This window comes from Triticum urartu, unplaced genomic scaffold (assembly GCF_003073215.2).
Source record: "Triticum urartu cultivar G1812 unplaced genomic scaffold, Tu2.1 TuUngrouped_contig_5978, whole genome shotgun sequence".
NCBI classification, from domain to species: domain Eukaryota; kingdom Viridiplantae; phylum Streptophyta; class Magnoliopsida; order Poales; family Poaceae; genus Triticum; species Triticum urartu.
In genome coordinates, this window is record NW_024116698.1 from 1 (window position 1) to 13356 (window position 13356).

At 44.6% G+C, this 13356-nt stretch overlaps 1 protein-coding gene across 1 annotated transcript; it reads left to right on the plus strand.

Annotated features, from left to right (window-relative positions):
- The first annotated feature begins 1395 nt into the window (after positions 1-1395).
- On the plus strand, positions 1396-5803 carry LOC125529962. The gene is made up of 6 exons (XM_048694384.1): positions 1396-1742; positions 2008-2134; positions 2461-2586; positions 2871-3050; positions 3381-3545; positions 5134-5803. The coding sequence occupies exons 1-6, from the start codon at positions 1465-1467 to the stop codon at positions 5485-5487; spliced, it is 1230 nt and encodes a 409-aa protein (XP_048550341.1). The 5' UTR covers positions 1396-1464; the 3' UTR covers positions 5488-5803.
- Positions 5804-13356: the final 7553 nt, after the last annotated feature.

A 13356-nucleotide genomic window follows, 5' to 3' on the forward strand; every position in this document is an offset into this window, starting at 1 on the left:
TTCTATATGTAACCTTCTTGTTAAGTTTCTATACATTTTTCATAAAGTTAAATAACCTTTCATATACATATGTAAGTACATATATTTGGTTTCAGAGATAACAATGCATATTCTAAATTTACATTGTTGAAATATTTAGGAACTTAGTGTTGCTATTTCTTCTAAAGGTACAAGAGAGTACATGTGTGCTATAAGTTATCGTCTGATTAACTAACGTAATTGCGTAAGTTTCATTGTCCCGAACGTACCTACTTTCAAAGTTTCATACTTTCAATTTCCGATATATACAGTCACGTCCTAGATTCGTAAACGTCCTACCTACCATATTATTTTTGTTCTAGGATCTGTACCAATTTTTTTATTCCACAAAATTGGCTAAATCAAAGCTTTGAGTTGTTGAAGGAGGACAAAGTAATAGAAATGAGTTAAAGAAAAAACGATCAAATAGCCCACAACCTTATTCTGACATTGTGCTTACAAAAACATTGAAAGAACATTAAACATGTAGGGGAATACAACATCGACTAACCTGTGTTTGATAAGCTTACGCAATGCTTCTCCTCCTACCTTTGAGTTGCTCTGGACTATGTGTAATTCGCAACAAATAGCTTCAATCCGTTCTCGTCTAAAACGATGTTTTTTTGCAGGGGGTCTACAACGATGTTACTTCAATAACAGTTCTAAGAAAGTATTCTAAGAAGAGAAGCACGGTGTACTTTAGAAGAACAATGAGACAGAAGAATAGAAGGAGCACTTTAAGCACAAGAATAATGTCTAATAGGCACCTGTTACAGGAATTGTTCATCGAAATATCTGTATCTTACAAACGAGACCCATAGAAAAAGATATAATACTTTAGCTTTACAATGTGAATACAGATATATGTGAAGCAATATACGCTCGCGAATACACTAAATAAACATCCAAATTTTTGAATCTTCGCGCAGATCGACGGCCACAAACTACGCGTCCCTGCATTTGCATGCTCTAAATCCTCTTCCCGAAACATCTTAGTAGGTCTGACTAAGGCATATATAGACTACCAAACGTGCCATAATTGCGTCAAATGCTTGCATGAACTTCAGTGAATCGGTTCAATAGAAGGGTTTATATAGAAAAAAAAAGATTCAACACAATTCATTCCAGGCATCGCGTTCGTATGAGGCCCTGTTCAAATACAAGATGCTTAGCTAAAGTGCTTAGGGAAATAATTTATTATTTCTTCAAACACAGATGCTTATTTATAGAGGACAGACATTTATAATGTAGAAATAGGAGCACTTAGCATTCTACAAGGCCTGACTCTGCCAGCCTGCCTGCCTGCCTGCCAGGGACGGTAACTTGTTGCGGCTCGGGGCGCGTTTACGGCAAAGTCCCGGTCTACCGCGAATGCATCACATCGCCACTATAAAACGCGCCCCCTTGACCCCGTCGGAAACCCATCGTTCTGCCGCCGCGACCGGGATGGCGTACCGCCGGAAGCCGCAGTCCTCCTTCGAGCACCACCACCACCCGCAGCCCGTTAGCCCTCCCTCCCCGCCGCAGGACTCCCTCGCCGCGCAGGCCATGCGCGCCTCCGCCGCCCACCGGGACGCCTCTTCTATCTCCTCCGCATACTCCTCCTCGGCTGCCTCCGCGGCCGCCGCCGCTCGCAGGAGCCACGAGCCCTCCGTCTCCACCCCTTCCCCTGTAAGCCACGCCAGCCTCTTAATTACCCGTCCGCCGTCTTCGTCTCTGGATGCGTCGGATGCGTTGGCGGATCTGGTCCGATCGGCGGTTCCCGCGTCCAGGGGTTCCTTGGATTTGTGACGGGGATCTGATTATACAGTGATTAGCGACGGATTGCTCCGTACTTGGACCGACCGACTAACCTTTTTATTCGAGCTGGATGGGCGTTGAACCTCTCGTGCTTGACTTATAGACTGTTGTTGTTCTTTGGTTGGGGCTCCTTGAAATGGGTGGTACTTATTGCTTAGTGTTTTACCCGCTGTTTTGGTGTGTGAAGAGTTTATGTTTTTGGGGGACGCTTGCTCGGAAAGCAAAGTCACTTATTGACGAGGATGGGTCGCCGGGGCAATATGATTCCCCGACGAGACAGCAGCCGCCAAGAGATGGTACATCACCAGCTATCCATGTGAGACCTGCTATCTTGTACAGTACTTCGTAATGCTACTTGACTGAACTCTAATGTGCGAATTTATTCCATTTAATGTGTACCGATCACCCCTTCAATAAGTAGTACTAGTACAGTCTGAACTTTGACTTCTGCGATGAATCCTTGCAACGGCCAGCTTTCTTATCTGTACTTTGTTCTTACATCATGTTTAGTACTTAGTGCTTGTCGGTCTGTATGGTATAATCCTCCCTTTTAACCTTGTGCAATTAACTGTGATCATCATTCTGTGTAGTTCACTTTGAACTGTTCATGTGGCTCATCGACAATCTTTACTGATGTAACAGAGACAACACTTGCAACAGCCAGCGCCAGAGACATGGAAATCCGAGACACCTCCATCTCAGAAGAGGTCCGAGGCATTAGCTTCCTCCCTTAACTATATTGGAGGCACAATAAAGAGTGCCCTCGAAGTAAGTTTATGTTCAAAATTCTCTTAATTTTTTGTTTCCAGAAGTTAATCTGAAATTATGTCTGTCAATGCTACCTTTCACAGTTAACGTGGAAAGGCAATTCTCTTTGCTTTTGTATAGAAACCTAGAAACTGTGAACCATTTTAACCTGTCAGTATATGTCTGACAAGAGCAACCAGTGTCAGATTTATTATTTTACAAGAGCTTAATTAGATTATTTTACCATATTTTCATCCTTATATTTTCCCCTTTGTTGACTCAGCTATATATGTTATTTCTTCCAGGAAGGTCGGATTATTGTAGAGACTAAAACAGCTGACATTATTCAGGAGACGCGTAAACTGAATATAAGGCGGAAAGGAGCTGGATCAAATCCACAAGGAGAAACTTCTCACAAATTTGCTCACAGAAATTTTCCTCAAAATCCACTCGATTACGAAACTCAGTTGAAGGCATCTCGCGACGTAAGGTGGCAAATAAGTGTCAATAGATATATTGTTTCAATGCTCCATTTTACAAAAAAAATTTGGAAGTTCTGCAATTGTGTAGTGTACCGTAACTGAATGTTAAATGTATTTTGATTGATTGCTTTCATAAACATCTTTGTTTATCGGATAGCGATATATGCCTGATTATATTCTTTGTAATAAATATTCCATGAAATGCATTCTTTTTTTATTCGCTATTTTCCTATACCTGAGTACAGTAGCATCAGTTAAGTTAACTTGAATCTGATTTGGCCAACTTTGCGTGCAGGAGTGAATTATTAATTGCTCCATCTTTTGCTCTTACAGGTTGCAAATGCCATGTCAGCAAAAGCAAAGCTGCTATTACGTGAACTGAAGACTGTGAAGGCAGATTTAGCTTTTGCGAAGGAGCGCTGTGCTCAGCTTGAGGACGAGAATAAAATGTTGCGAGAAAATCAAGACAATGGTGATAACCCAGAAGATGATGATCTGGTTAGTACTTTTAATATAAATGGACAAAACTAACTATGTTTATGACCGTAGTCCATCATCCTTTTGATTTTGATTACTGATTTATGTCAAAAGTAATTAGATACTTCTATCATCTAAGTTTTATTAGAAGTTTATTGTCTATATCGTACTAAAAAAATTTATCCCACATTTTTTATTGCTAGACACTGGTAGTCAGTTGTGGTTTTTTACGGAGGGTGGGCTCCAGATGATGAATCACTACCGAATTGACATCAACATAACAAATTAATATGGTCTGCTGTCATCTATGTAACCTAAGAAATAATAAATTACCTTGTTAATGTGGAAAATGAAGAACAATTTCGTTAACTCATGAGTTGGGAATTTTGAATTGTGCTCATCGGTAAGAGAACTTGTGCTAACAGTTGGGAGAACTGTCCTTGCGCGGGTAGGGCTTTTCTTTCTTTTGTTTAGGATGGGCAAGAGGATGGCTGCCTCGGCTTCAAAGCTGTTAGAGAATGCGCTCTTATCACTACAGGGACGCGTCAGATGAAATATTTGAATTTGTTGCAAAATAGCCTACACAAGTCACTCAGATTGCAGTTGCGTGATGGCAATGATTGTTTGTTCATGTCCAAATCTATAAATTGGAATACTAGTACGCTATGTCAATGATCAGTCCATGTCATAGACACAAATCAACTGCCCTAAACATTAGTTGATTACCTCGTCCATTCATTGCTCTGCAGCCGTCCACTAGAGGGTTTGGACCTGATGGGCCAGTCCCATCTGTGTCCTGTTTATTTCATTGCCCTGGTGCGCTGGTAACAGCTGTCTGCCAACCGCCTGCTGCCCCTCGGCCATCTCATACCCCCTAGTCTAGGGGTTGCTTGAGACTGCAGGCTGTCTGTGCCCGCGTCATGTTATGATATCTGTACGCTTCATTTTCTTCTTCCGCGCTGAACACATTCAAACAGAAAAAGTACTCCATGGGTGTATTTTATGATAATAGTGAAGGGTGGACTTGTGCTTTATGAAACCTACACAGTAAAATCCCCTGCTGATAATCATTTGGAGATCATGCCAATACTAGGTGTATAATCCTTAAGTGTTCCCTTGTTATCATTAGTTTCATGGTCAATTCAATGTCATCTTGGAATTGTTTCTATGATGCAGCTGCTGCAATTCTATGGCTGGGTCTCAGGGTTTGGAACTTGCTCTTTGCTAAATATTTTTATTTGGTTTTGTTTTTCTGCTAATAAATATTGTGTGCTGATTGGGAAATTATGCCAAGACTAAGGAATGGTCCTCAGAGTTCTGATTAATTCTATGCTCAACTGAATGTGTAGTACAATTTTCTTTTTTTCTGGAAGGCAGGAGCTGCAATTGTGTGGCTAGTTCTCAGGGTTTAGGGTTTGACAAATGATCAAAGAACAACATGAAAGTGCCGGAATCATAAGTTTGTGTAACTCTAACCAGACGCTTATATTTTTCTCTTGTAAATCTTGAGCTACATCAAAATTGATATATTTTGTGAAATAGAACCAAAATTGGTCAGGCTTAACATGTTGACACTGGTTAACCATTTATATCTTCTGCTTCTTTGCAGATCCGCCTACAATTAGAGACACTATTAGCCGAGAAGGCGCGGCTTGCACATGAAAACTCGGTGTATGCTCGAGAAAATAGATTCCTACGTGAAATTGTAGAGTATCACCAACTTACTATGCAAGATGTCATATATGTGGATGAAGGCATCGAAGAGGTCACTGAGGTGTACCCTACTCAAGTACTGCCTCCAGCGTCTGCTCGCAATGGGTCGGGCCTAGGTCGCGCATCTACTCCAGTGACACTTAAACATATTAACTCATCTCCGGCCTCCACATCTGCCCTTCCGGAACCTTGTCTGATCGTGCCAGTTTCTCCGAAGACGCTTTCTCGGGCTTCATCTCAAAGCAAATAGAGGGTGCCTGGCACCACCAGCCACCGTTCAACAGGTAAAGATGGTTGGTGGTTGATACGAGTAACACATATACTGTAACGGAGGTTGCGGCGCCATTGTGCCTGTGGGATGTTGTGGCCTCTGGGCTGTGGTGAATACACGCAGGATCTGCGATGTGTGTATGATCCGTGTTGTAACTTGTGAGATTTTTCTTTCACATCACCATGCTTGCGAAACTACGCATTGCCGGGTTGCATTTGTCTCTTCAGTTGAGGATTTGATGCTGAGGCCAAATTCAAGGTGCATTGCGTGTCTGCCTGAGACGTTTTACATGTTATATGCAAGCCTTCATTTGTTAATAATGAAGTTATGTAATGTTCATCAAGCAAGCAATGGAATCTCCGAGTGCCTGAAAACCCTGTTGGCACATGACGCTCGACCAGGTGAAGTAGTATCAAGCAGGTACCACTACTCTGAAGGACGACTAGAATCATACAGTATGATGGATTCAGATTTCAACATTACATTCGTGGAAGAACTATTTTTGGCATCCAACCGGTGCACAACCTTTTCCAGCTCGTTGAGTATGCCCCGTTCTTTTGGTTTCGTGATTGAGTCTTGTGCATGCGCTTTCTTCACGTAATGCAGATCAGTTCTTCGCATACATGAATGAGTGTCGTGGATCAGGGGTTCGGTTGCAGATGCCTTACAGGAGCCTTCATTAGTTTGGCTTGCGTAAATCTTTTGGGAGTTCCAAACATCTCCACCTGATGTTTAGGTCCATTAGGAACGAATTTTCTTGAACGGCAATAGCAATCTGACGTGAGATCTAGGAGCCATCCTAGCAAACGAACCCCTTGGACGGTTCGCTACAATAACCCCTCCAAATCCTATTTGTGCCCTTAGGGCATCTTTGAGGCCGATCCGCAAACCTCTCGCAACCGTTCGGACCGCGGAAGCCATCCAAAACAGTCTTGTATCGGCCCGCGAAGGTCCGGACGCAATTTTTCCCGCAAAGGCGCAAATTAGAGACAAAAGTGAGGGATGTTTGCAGGAGTCCGGACACGCGAAACGTCGCTCTTCGCCCTTTTGGCCCAGCCAAAAGGAAGGCCAAGCCCGCGCTTTTGTAGCATCCTGCACTGTTTCCGTGACAAAATCCCCCACTCTCTTCTTTCACTCTCCATCGCTCTCCGCCCAATTCCCGCTCTTTTCTCCAGCCTCTCCTTCATTCCACCGTCGACGCATGGAACCGTCGAAGAACCTGTCAGAGATGGAGCCGGCGGAGGTTGATGTAGACTCGACTAGATGGCGAGTCGTCGACGGCCTGATCTTTCACGGTACTAGCAGCAGGAACAAGAAATTCTGGTCGAGCAAAGATGCAAGACCGTAAGATCAGAAACTTGTGTCGAGTAGGTTAGATCGACTCCACACGCAGCAGCAACAAAATCCCTTCGGATTAGCAACAAAGATATTTGGTGTCCCCCGACATGGGACGTTTTCTGTAGTTTTATTGAACTCACGACTAAAACAAAAATCTGACCTGATACATCGGCCGTAGCCAGCCTTTTATATAGGCGTCACACGGCCAAACCGACCAACGAGAGAAACTAAAACGACACGGACTCTATATCAACTAATCTCTGTTATACGTATAGGAATATCTCTCCTAACCATACTAAATAATGTTTTCCTAATAAAATAATACGGCTACGCTGATCACGTACATCTAACCCAACTTAACTAGGACTCTTAGCAAAGTGGAACCCCAGTTGGAATTTCTCCAGCCAGGTTACAACTACATGGTGGTGTTCTGAAGTTTGGCTTGATGTCTTCCTTTCATGATCCAGCTGAGTGAATTTGAAAACCAACAGAAGAGAAACTAAAACGACACGGACTCTATATCAACTAATCTATGTTATACGTATAGGAATATCTCTCCTAACCATACTAAATAATGTTTTCCTAATAAAATAATACGGCTACCACGATCACCTAAATTTTACCACACTCAACAACTTAGCAAAGTGGAACCCCACTTGGAATTTCTCCAGCCAGGTTACAACTACATGGTGGTGTTCTGAAGTTTGGCTTGATGTCTTCCTTTCATGATTCAGCTGAGTGAATTTGAATACCAACAGAGCCAATATAAAGTATACACGAAGTCTGTGTAGATGCATGCGTTGGAGCTTTCAATTCCTTTGCACTGATACTATTGTGTTTTTCCGTATCTTGAACATATGGCACGACCCTGGATATCTCCATGGTGTTTCTCTCTTTTCTAGTAGCTATAACACCAATGACCGCATGAGAGGTGCCAGAGGATCCGAGCATCACGCCGCCCGGAAGATCATCTCGGAGACGCGGCAAAATCGCCGCGTCAAAGCGAAGGCCGCAAAGGAGGAGAAACTGAAGAAGTGTCTGTCCGCCGGTGGGCTTGGTGGTGGCAATGGACGTGGTGGGCGTGGCGGACGGGGTGGTCAGCGAGGCCGTGACGAACGCCGCCACACGGGCGCGCCCACAGTGCAGACGACGTTGTGGCCGGAGCCTTACAAGCCTCCGTACAACTACGCCGCCAAGTAGCTCGCAAACCTCGCCGGTACGATTCCTTACATCGTCGATGTTAAGGCGACGCCACTCTTCTCCGAGTATTCTTCGCTGCCGCTCGTCCGGGCGAGGACGGCAAGTGGAGAGCAGATGGGTGTCCACGTGCTGTTTGTTGCAATGCCGAGAGCGGGGGAGCCGGTGTACGACGCAGACAGGGAGATGCTCGATAGCATCCACGATGGAGGCGAGGGAGGAGAAGGGGGTTAGACAGGCAGGTGGAAGACTCGGATCCCACCCAGTCCGGCAACTACCACCAGCAGCAGCCCTACACCTAGACGGCCATGCAACAGTCCTACACCCAGACCGACGATGACACACAACAACAACAACAACAACAACAACAGTATTGGGCTGCGGAGAGCAGCATCCGGAGGGGAGGGGGAGGAGGACGATGAGTCATATGATACAACCGGCGATCCGAAGAAGAAGGGTAGAGGAAAAAGCTTCAACATGCGGGAGTCCGAGTTGCTGTGCGGCGCATGGTTGGCCACCAGCCTCGATCTGGGCCATGGCAAGGAGCAAAAGGGCACAACCTTTTGGAGGAACATTCACATATGATTCCATCAGCACAAGCATTTCGCGCCCTACTCCTATACATTGATTTGCAACCGTGAGTGGAAGTCCCTCAACCATCGATGGTACACCATCCAAGAGGCCTCTCCAAGTATTGTGGGCACTTGAAGCATCTCATCGCACGGTGGCCTAGCGGTGCACAAATCACCGAGCAAGTAAGTTGATCACTAGCCAGATATGCTTTAGTATTGTTGATCACTAGCCGAGTATGCTTTTGTTTTGTTGATCACTAGCTGGATATGCTTTAGTTTTGTTGATCACAAGCGGCTATGCTTTAGTTTTGTTGATCACTTGCCGTATATGCTTTAGTTTTGTTGATCACTACCCGGACATGTATTGTTTTGTTGCTCACTAGACAGATATGCATTATTTCACTTTGTAGCCTACTCATGCTTGTGTGGTGTATAAGAAGTTGGAGAAGAAGTCCTTCGTCGTCGTGCATTGTTGGTTGAAGTTGAATGGGAAACCAAACTGGAACCTTTTCATTGCCAAGACCGCCGCTCAAGCCAACGAGGAAGAAACCGGCGGCCCTACCGACCCAGCCCAAGAACTACCGAAGAAGGTTAGACGAAATCTGCTGGGCAAGAAGTGGGAGGAGGAGAGGTCGAAGCGAGAAGGTGTGGTGGCCAAGATGATGGAGAGGTTCTAGGAGATATTGGCTAAGAAGGAAGAGGCTTGTGTGAGGCGCTCGTACATCAAGGAGGAGAGGAAGGCAGAGAGGTTCAAGCAGTTGATGAAGGCGATGGAGAAGAGGATCAAGCTCGAAGAGAGGAGGACCATGATTGAAGAGAGGAAGGCAGCGCTCGAGGAGAAGAAGGCCGTGCTCAAGGAAAATAGGGTGAAGAGCCGCCAATGCAAAGGACACCAAGATGTTGACCTTGAATATAGACTCTTTGGATGTCGACGCTAGAATCATCGTGCAATTCGTCCCCTGCCAGATGCTGGAGGGGCAGAAAGATGAGTTGGTGGCGGTGGAAGATGAGGACGTGATGGAGGCAGAGGTGGACGCCGACGCTGAGGATGCCTACGCGGCGGCGATGACACCTCCTTGATCGGGAAGCAGCTTGCTGGGATGGCCGGTCCGGCAGGGCAGAAATGCACGGACCGCACAGAGTGCCGGTCCGGCAAGGCAGAAATGTTTATGATGTCATCACATCTACTGATGGCCGAGACATCATCAAAACGCTTCTCTCAACACTACAAAAAAACCACTTCCATGATGATACATGTTTGTCACAGTAGGTCACGTTTTCTATCATGCATGTACATCCATGCCGATTTTATGACAGAATCAAGATAGGCATACCTGTGCTGTCGTAGAAGTGTTCCATGACAATACCAAAGTTATCATCACGGAAGTGTCCACTTCCATGACGATAAATGACGCGTCATGGAAGTGTTTTCGTCAGGGGTAACCGACACGTGGCATCCGCCGTAACAGGTCGCCGTTAAGTTATCGGGTTCCGGTTTGGATCCAATAACCCGTTAACAGCCCGGACCAATGGGGATTTTCCACGTGTAAAATTCTCATTCGTTGGAGGATCCACGTGTCAGCTCAGCGTTGGGACAAATGTCATCCACCCATTGTATGTGAGCCGCCTATGATACATTGACACGAGGCAAGGCCCAACATTGGCCCAATTAGGTGAAAGAGGCAGACCCAGTCAAAATTTGCAGGCCGACCCATATAGGACCTACTTGTGCCTGGTCCATTTAGGCCCACGACCCATACGAGATGTGCCAATTTGGCCCGTTAACTATTTAACACCATTGCAGCCCATTGTCAGTTCGAGCCCGTTAACAACCGCTATATATTTGGGATCAATATTGGCCCAACGTAGTTTCGTCCTGTTAACATCCCATTCAAGGGATGGGCCAATTTTCAGGATGTACGTCTTTCGGCCTTTTAGCAACCCATTTACGTGTTGGGCCAATTTCCAGCCCGGTATGTCTTTCAGCCTGTTAATGACCCATAAAGGAGTTGGGCCATTTGTAGTCCGACCCGAGTTTTGGCCTATTAACGGCCCATGCTCTTCATGGTCCAATCCCAGCCCGGTTTCTCTTTCGGCCTGCTAAAGGCCCACAACATAGTTGAGCCATATACAATCCGACCTGACTTTCAGCCTCTTAGCGGCCCATGCTCTTTATGGTCCAATAGCAGCCCGCTGTCTCCTTCGGCCTGCTAAAGGCCCACAATACAGTTGGGCCATATATAGCCCGATCTTAGTATCGGCCTGTTAACGACCCATGAAATCGAATGAGCCCACTTATTGCCCACTGATTTTGGCCTGTTAATGACCCGAGAGGTAATGGGCCAAGTAACTGTTGGCTCGTTTAAATTATAGCGGCCCAATAGAGCTTTTGGCCTGGTTATGGCCCATCCCTTATTGGGACCACTAAAGTTTGAACATGTCTGGAGGCAAAATTGGACAAGATGAAAACCGATCAAACAAAGGCCTAAAAGAATATTGGCACCTGCGAGCCCATTAGGGGGGCCCATTAAAGGCAGTGGGCCTCCATCCTTCATATAGGGCCCACGACGGTTCGTGCTAGCTATTAATTTCATTGCTTTTTTGGCTTCCTAGCGACCAGTTAAATGGAATGCGAGGCACACTAAGCAAATATACGACATACAAGAAAAAATGTAGCACATCCAACATATATTACAGGAAATTACATCCACTGGGCAATCAAAGATTGATGTTAGTGCAAATAAATGAACAGGACTTAACAATCTACAACCTCAGCGCGGATGACGCCCATAAGCATGTGAGCAAGTTCTTCCATCTTTGCTACACTGTCTCTGAAAACATTGATCAGTTGTTGTTGTGCAAGAATGTGCACCTCTGATTCCTCCATGATTTTCATCATTGCTTGAGCCAGTAATTGGTTAACAAACATACATTTTTTTTGTTGGATTCGAGATAGAGGAAACTAAACAGATTCAGATGGCAATTTCGACAGGCTTGTATTATTGATAATGGAGAGTGTCACGACCACTGCATCATAACATAAATTAGGAGGGGAACCGAACAAATTAATTTCCATATTACCTGCCCTAGAATTATTGGAAAGAAACAATGGGGTTGCCTTGATGTTTTCAGAATTTGTCTTCTTATCTTCAGCAGCATGCACCAAATTAACACACTAGCATTGCTATCTGATGTCTACTAGAACTATGTCGGTATTTCCCCAAAAAGGAAGGGATGATGTAGCACAGCGACGGTTGATATTTCCCTCAGTGATGAGACCAAGGTTATCGAACCAGTAGGAGAACCAAGCAACACTACGTAAACATCACCTGCACACAAGTAACAAATACTCACAACCCGACGCATTAAAGGGGCTGTCAATCCCTTCCGGGTAATGGCGCCAGAAATTGGCAAACGGACATGAGAGAGTTGTAATAAATTGATAGATCGAACGCCAAATAAAATAAAGTGCAACAAGGTATTTTTGTATTTTTGGTTTAATAGACATGAAAATAAAAGCAAAGGAAAATATATCGCAAAGGCAAATATAATAAGGAATAGATCTGGGGGCCGTAGGTTTCACTAGTGGCTACTCTCGAGAAAAATAGAAAATGGTGGGTGAACAAATTACTGTTAGGCAATTGATAGAACTCCAAATAATCATGACGATATCCAGTCAATGATCATTATATAGGCATCACGTCCAAGATTAGTAGACCGACTCCTGCGTGCATCTACTACTATTACTCCACACATCGACCGCTATCCAGCATGCATCTAGTGTATTAAGTTCATGGAGAAATAGAGTAATGCAATAAGAATGATGACATGATGTAGACAAGATCTATTTATGTAGAAATAGTCCCAATCTTGCTATCCTTAATAGCAACGATACATACGTGTCGGTTCCCCTTCTGTCACTGGGATCAAGCACCCATCAGAAAGCACCTCTTCCCATTGCAAGATAAATAGATAAAGTTGGCCAAACAAAACCCAACTATCGGAGAAGAAATACGAGGCTATAAGAAATCATGCATATAAGAGATCAAAGAGGACTCAAATAAACTTCAGGGATAAAAAGATAGATCTAATCATAAACTCATAGTTCATCGGATCCCAACAAACACACCGCAAAAAGAATTACATCATATGGATCTCCAAGAGACCATTGTATTGAGAATCAAACGAGAGAGAGGAAGCCATCTAGCTACTAACTACAGACCCGTAGGTCTACAAAGAACTACTCACGCATCATCGGAGAGGCACCAATGGACATGATGAACCCCTCCGTGATGGTGTCTAGATTGGATCTAGTGGTTCTGGAACTTGCGGCGGCTAGAATTGATTTTCGTCGACTCCCCTAGGGTTTCTGGAATATTGGGGTATTTATAGAGTAAAGAAGCGGTTTGGGAGGCACTCGAGGTGGGCACAACCCACCAAGGCGCGCCTGGGCCTCCATGCATGCCCTGGTAGGTTGTGCTCCCCTCGGAGCACCCCCAGGTGCTTCTCTGGCCCATTGGATGTCTTCTTGTCCAAAAAATCCACAAAAAGTTTCACTGCATTTGGACTCCGTTTGATATTGATTTCCTGCAATGTAAAAAACAAGAAAAAAACAAGAACTGGCTCTTGGCACAATGTCAATAGGTTAGTACCAAAAAAATGATATAAAATGATTGTAAAACATCCAAGAATGATAATATAACAACATGGAACAATCAAAAATTATAGATACGTTGGAGAC

Coding starts and splice junctions, on each gene's coding strand:
- LOC125529962 (XM_048694384.1), top strand. CDS start 1,465: ATGGCGTACCGCCGGAAGCCGCAGTCCTCCTTCGAGCACCACCACCAC. Junction 2,135..2,460: donor GTACATCACCAGCTATCCAT/GTGAGACCTGCT, acceptor CTGATGTAACAG/AGACAACACTTGCAACAGCC. Junction 2,587..2,870: donor CAATAAAGAGTGCCCTCGAA/GTAAGTTTATGT, acceptor TATTTCTTCCAG/GAAGGTCGGATTATTGTAGA.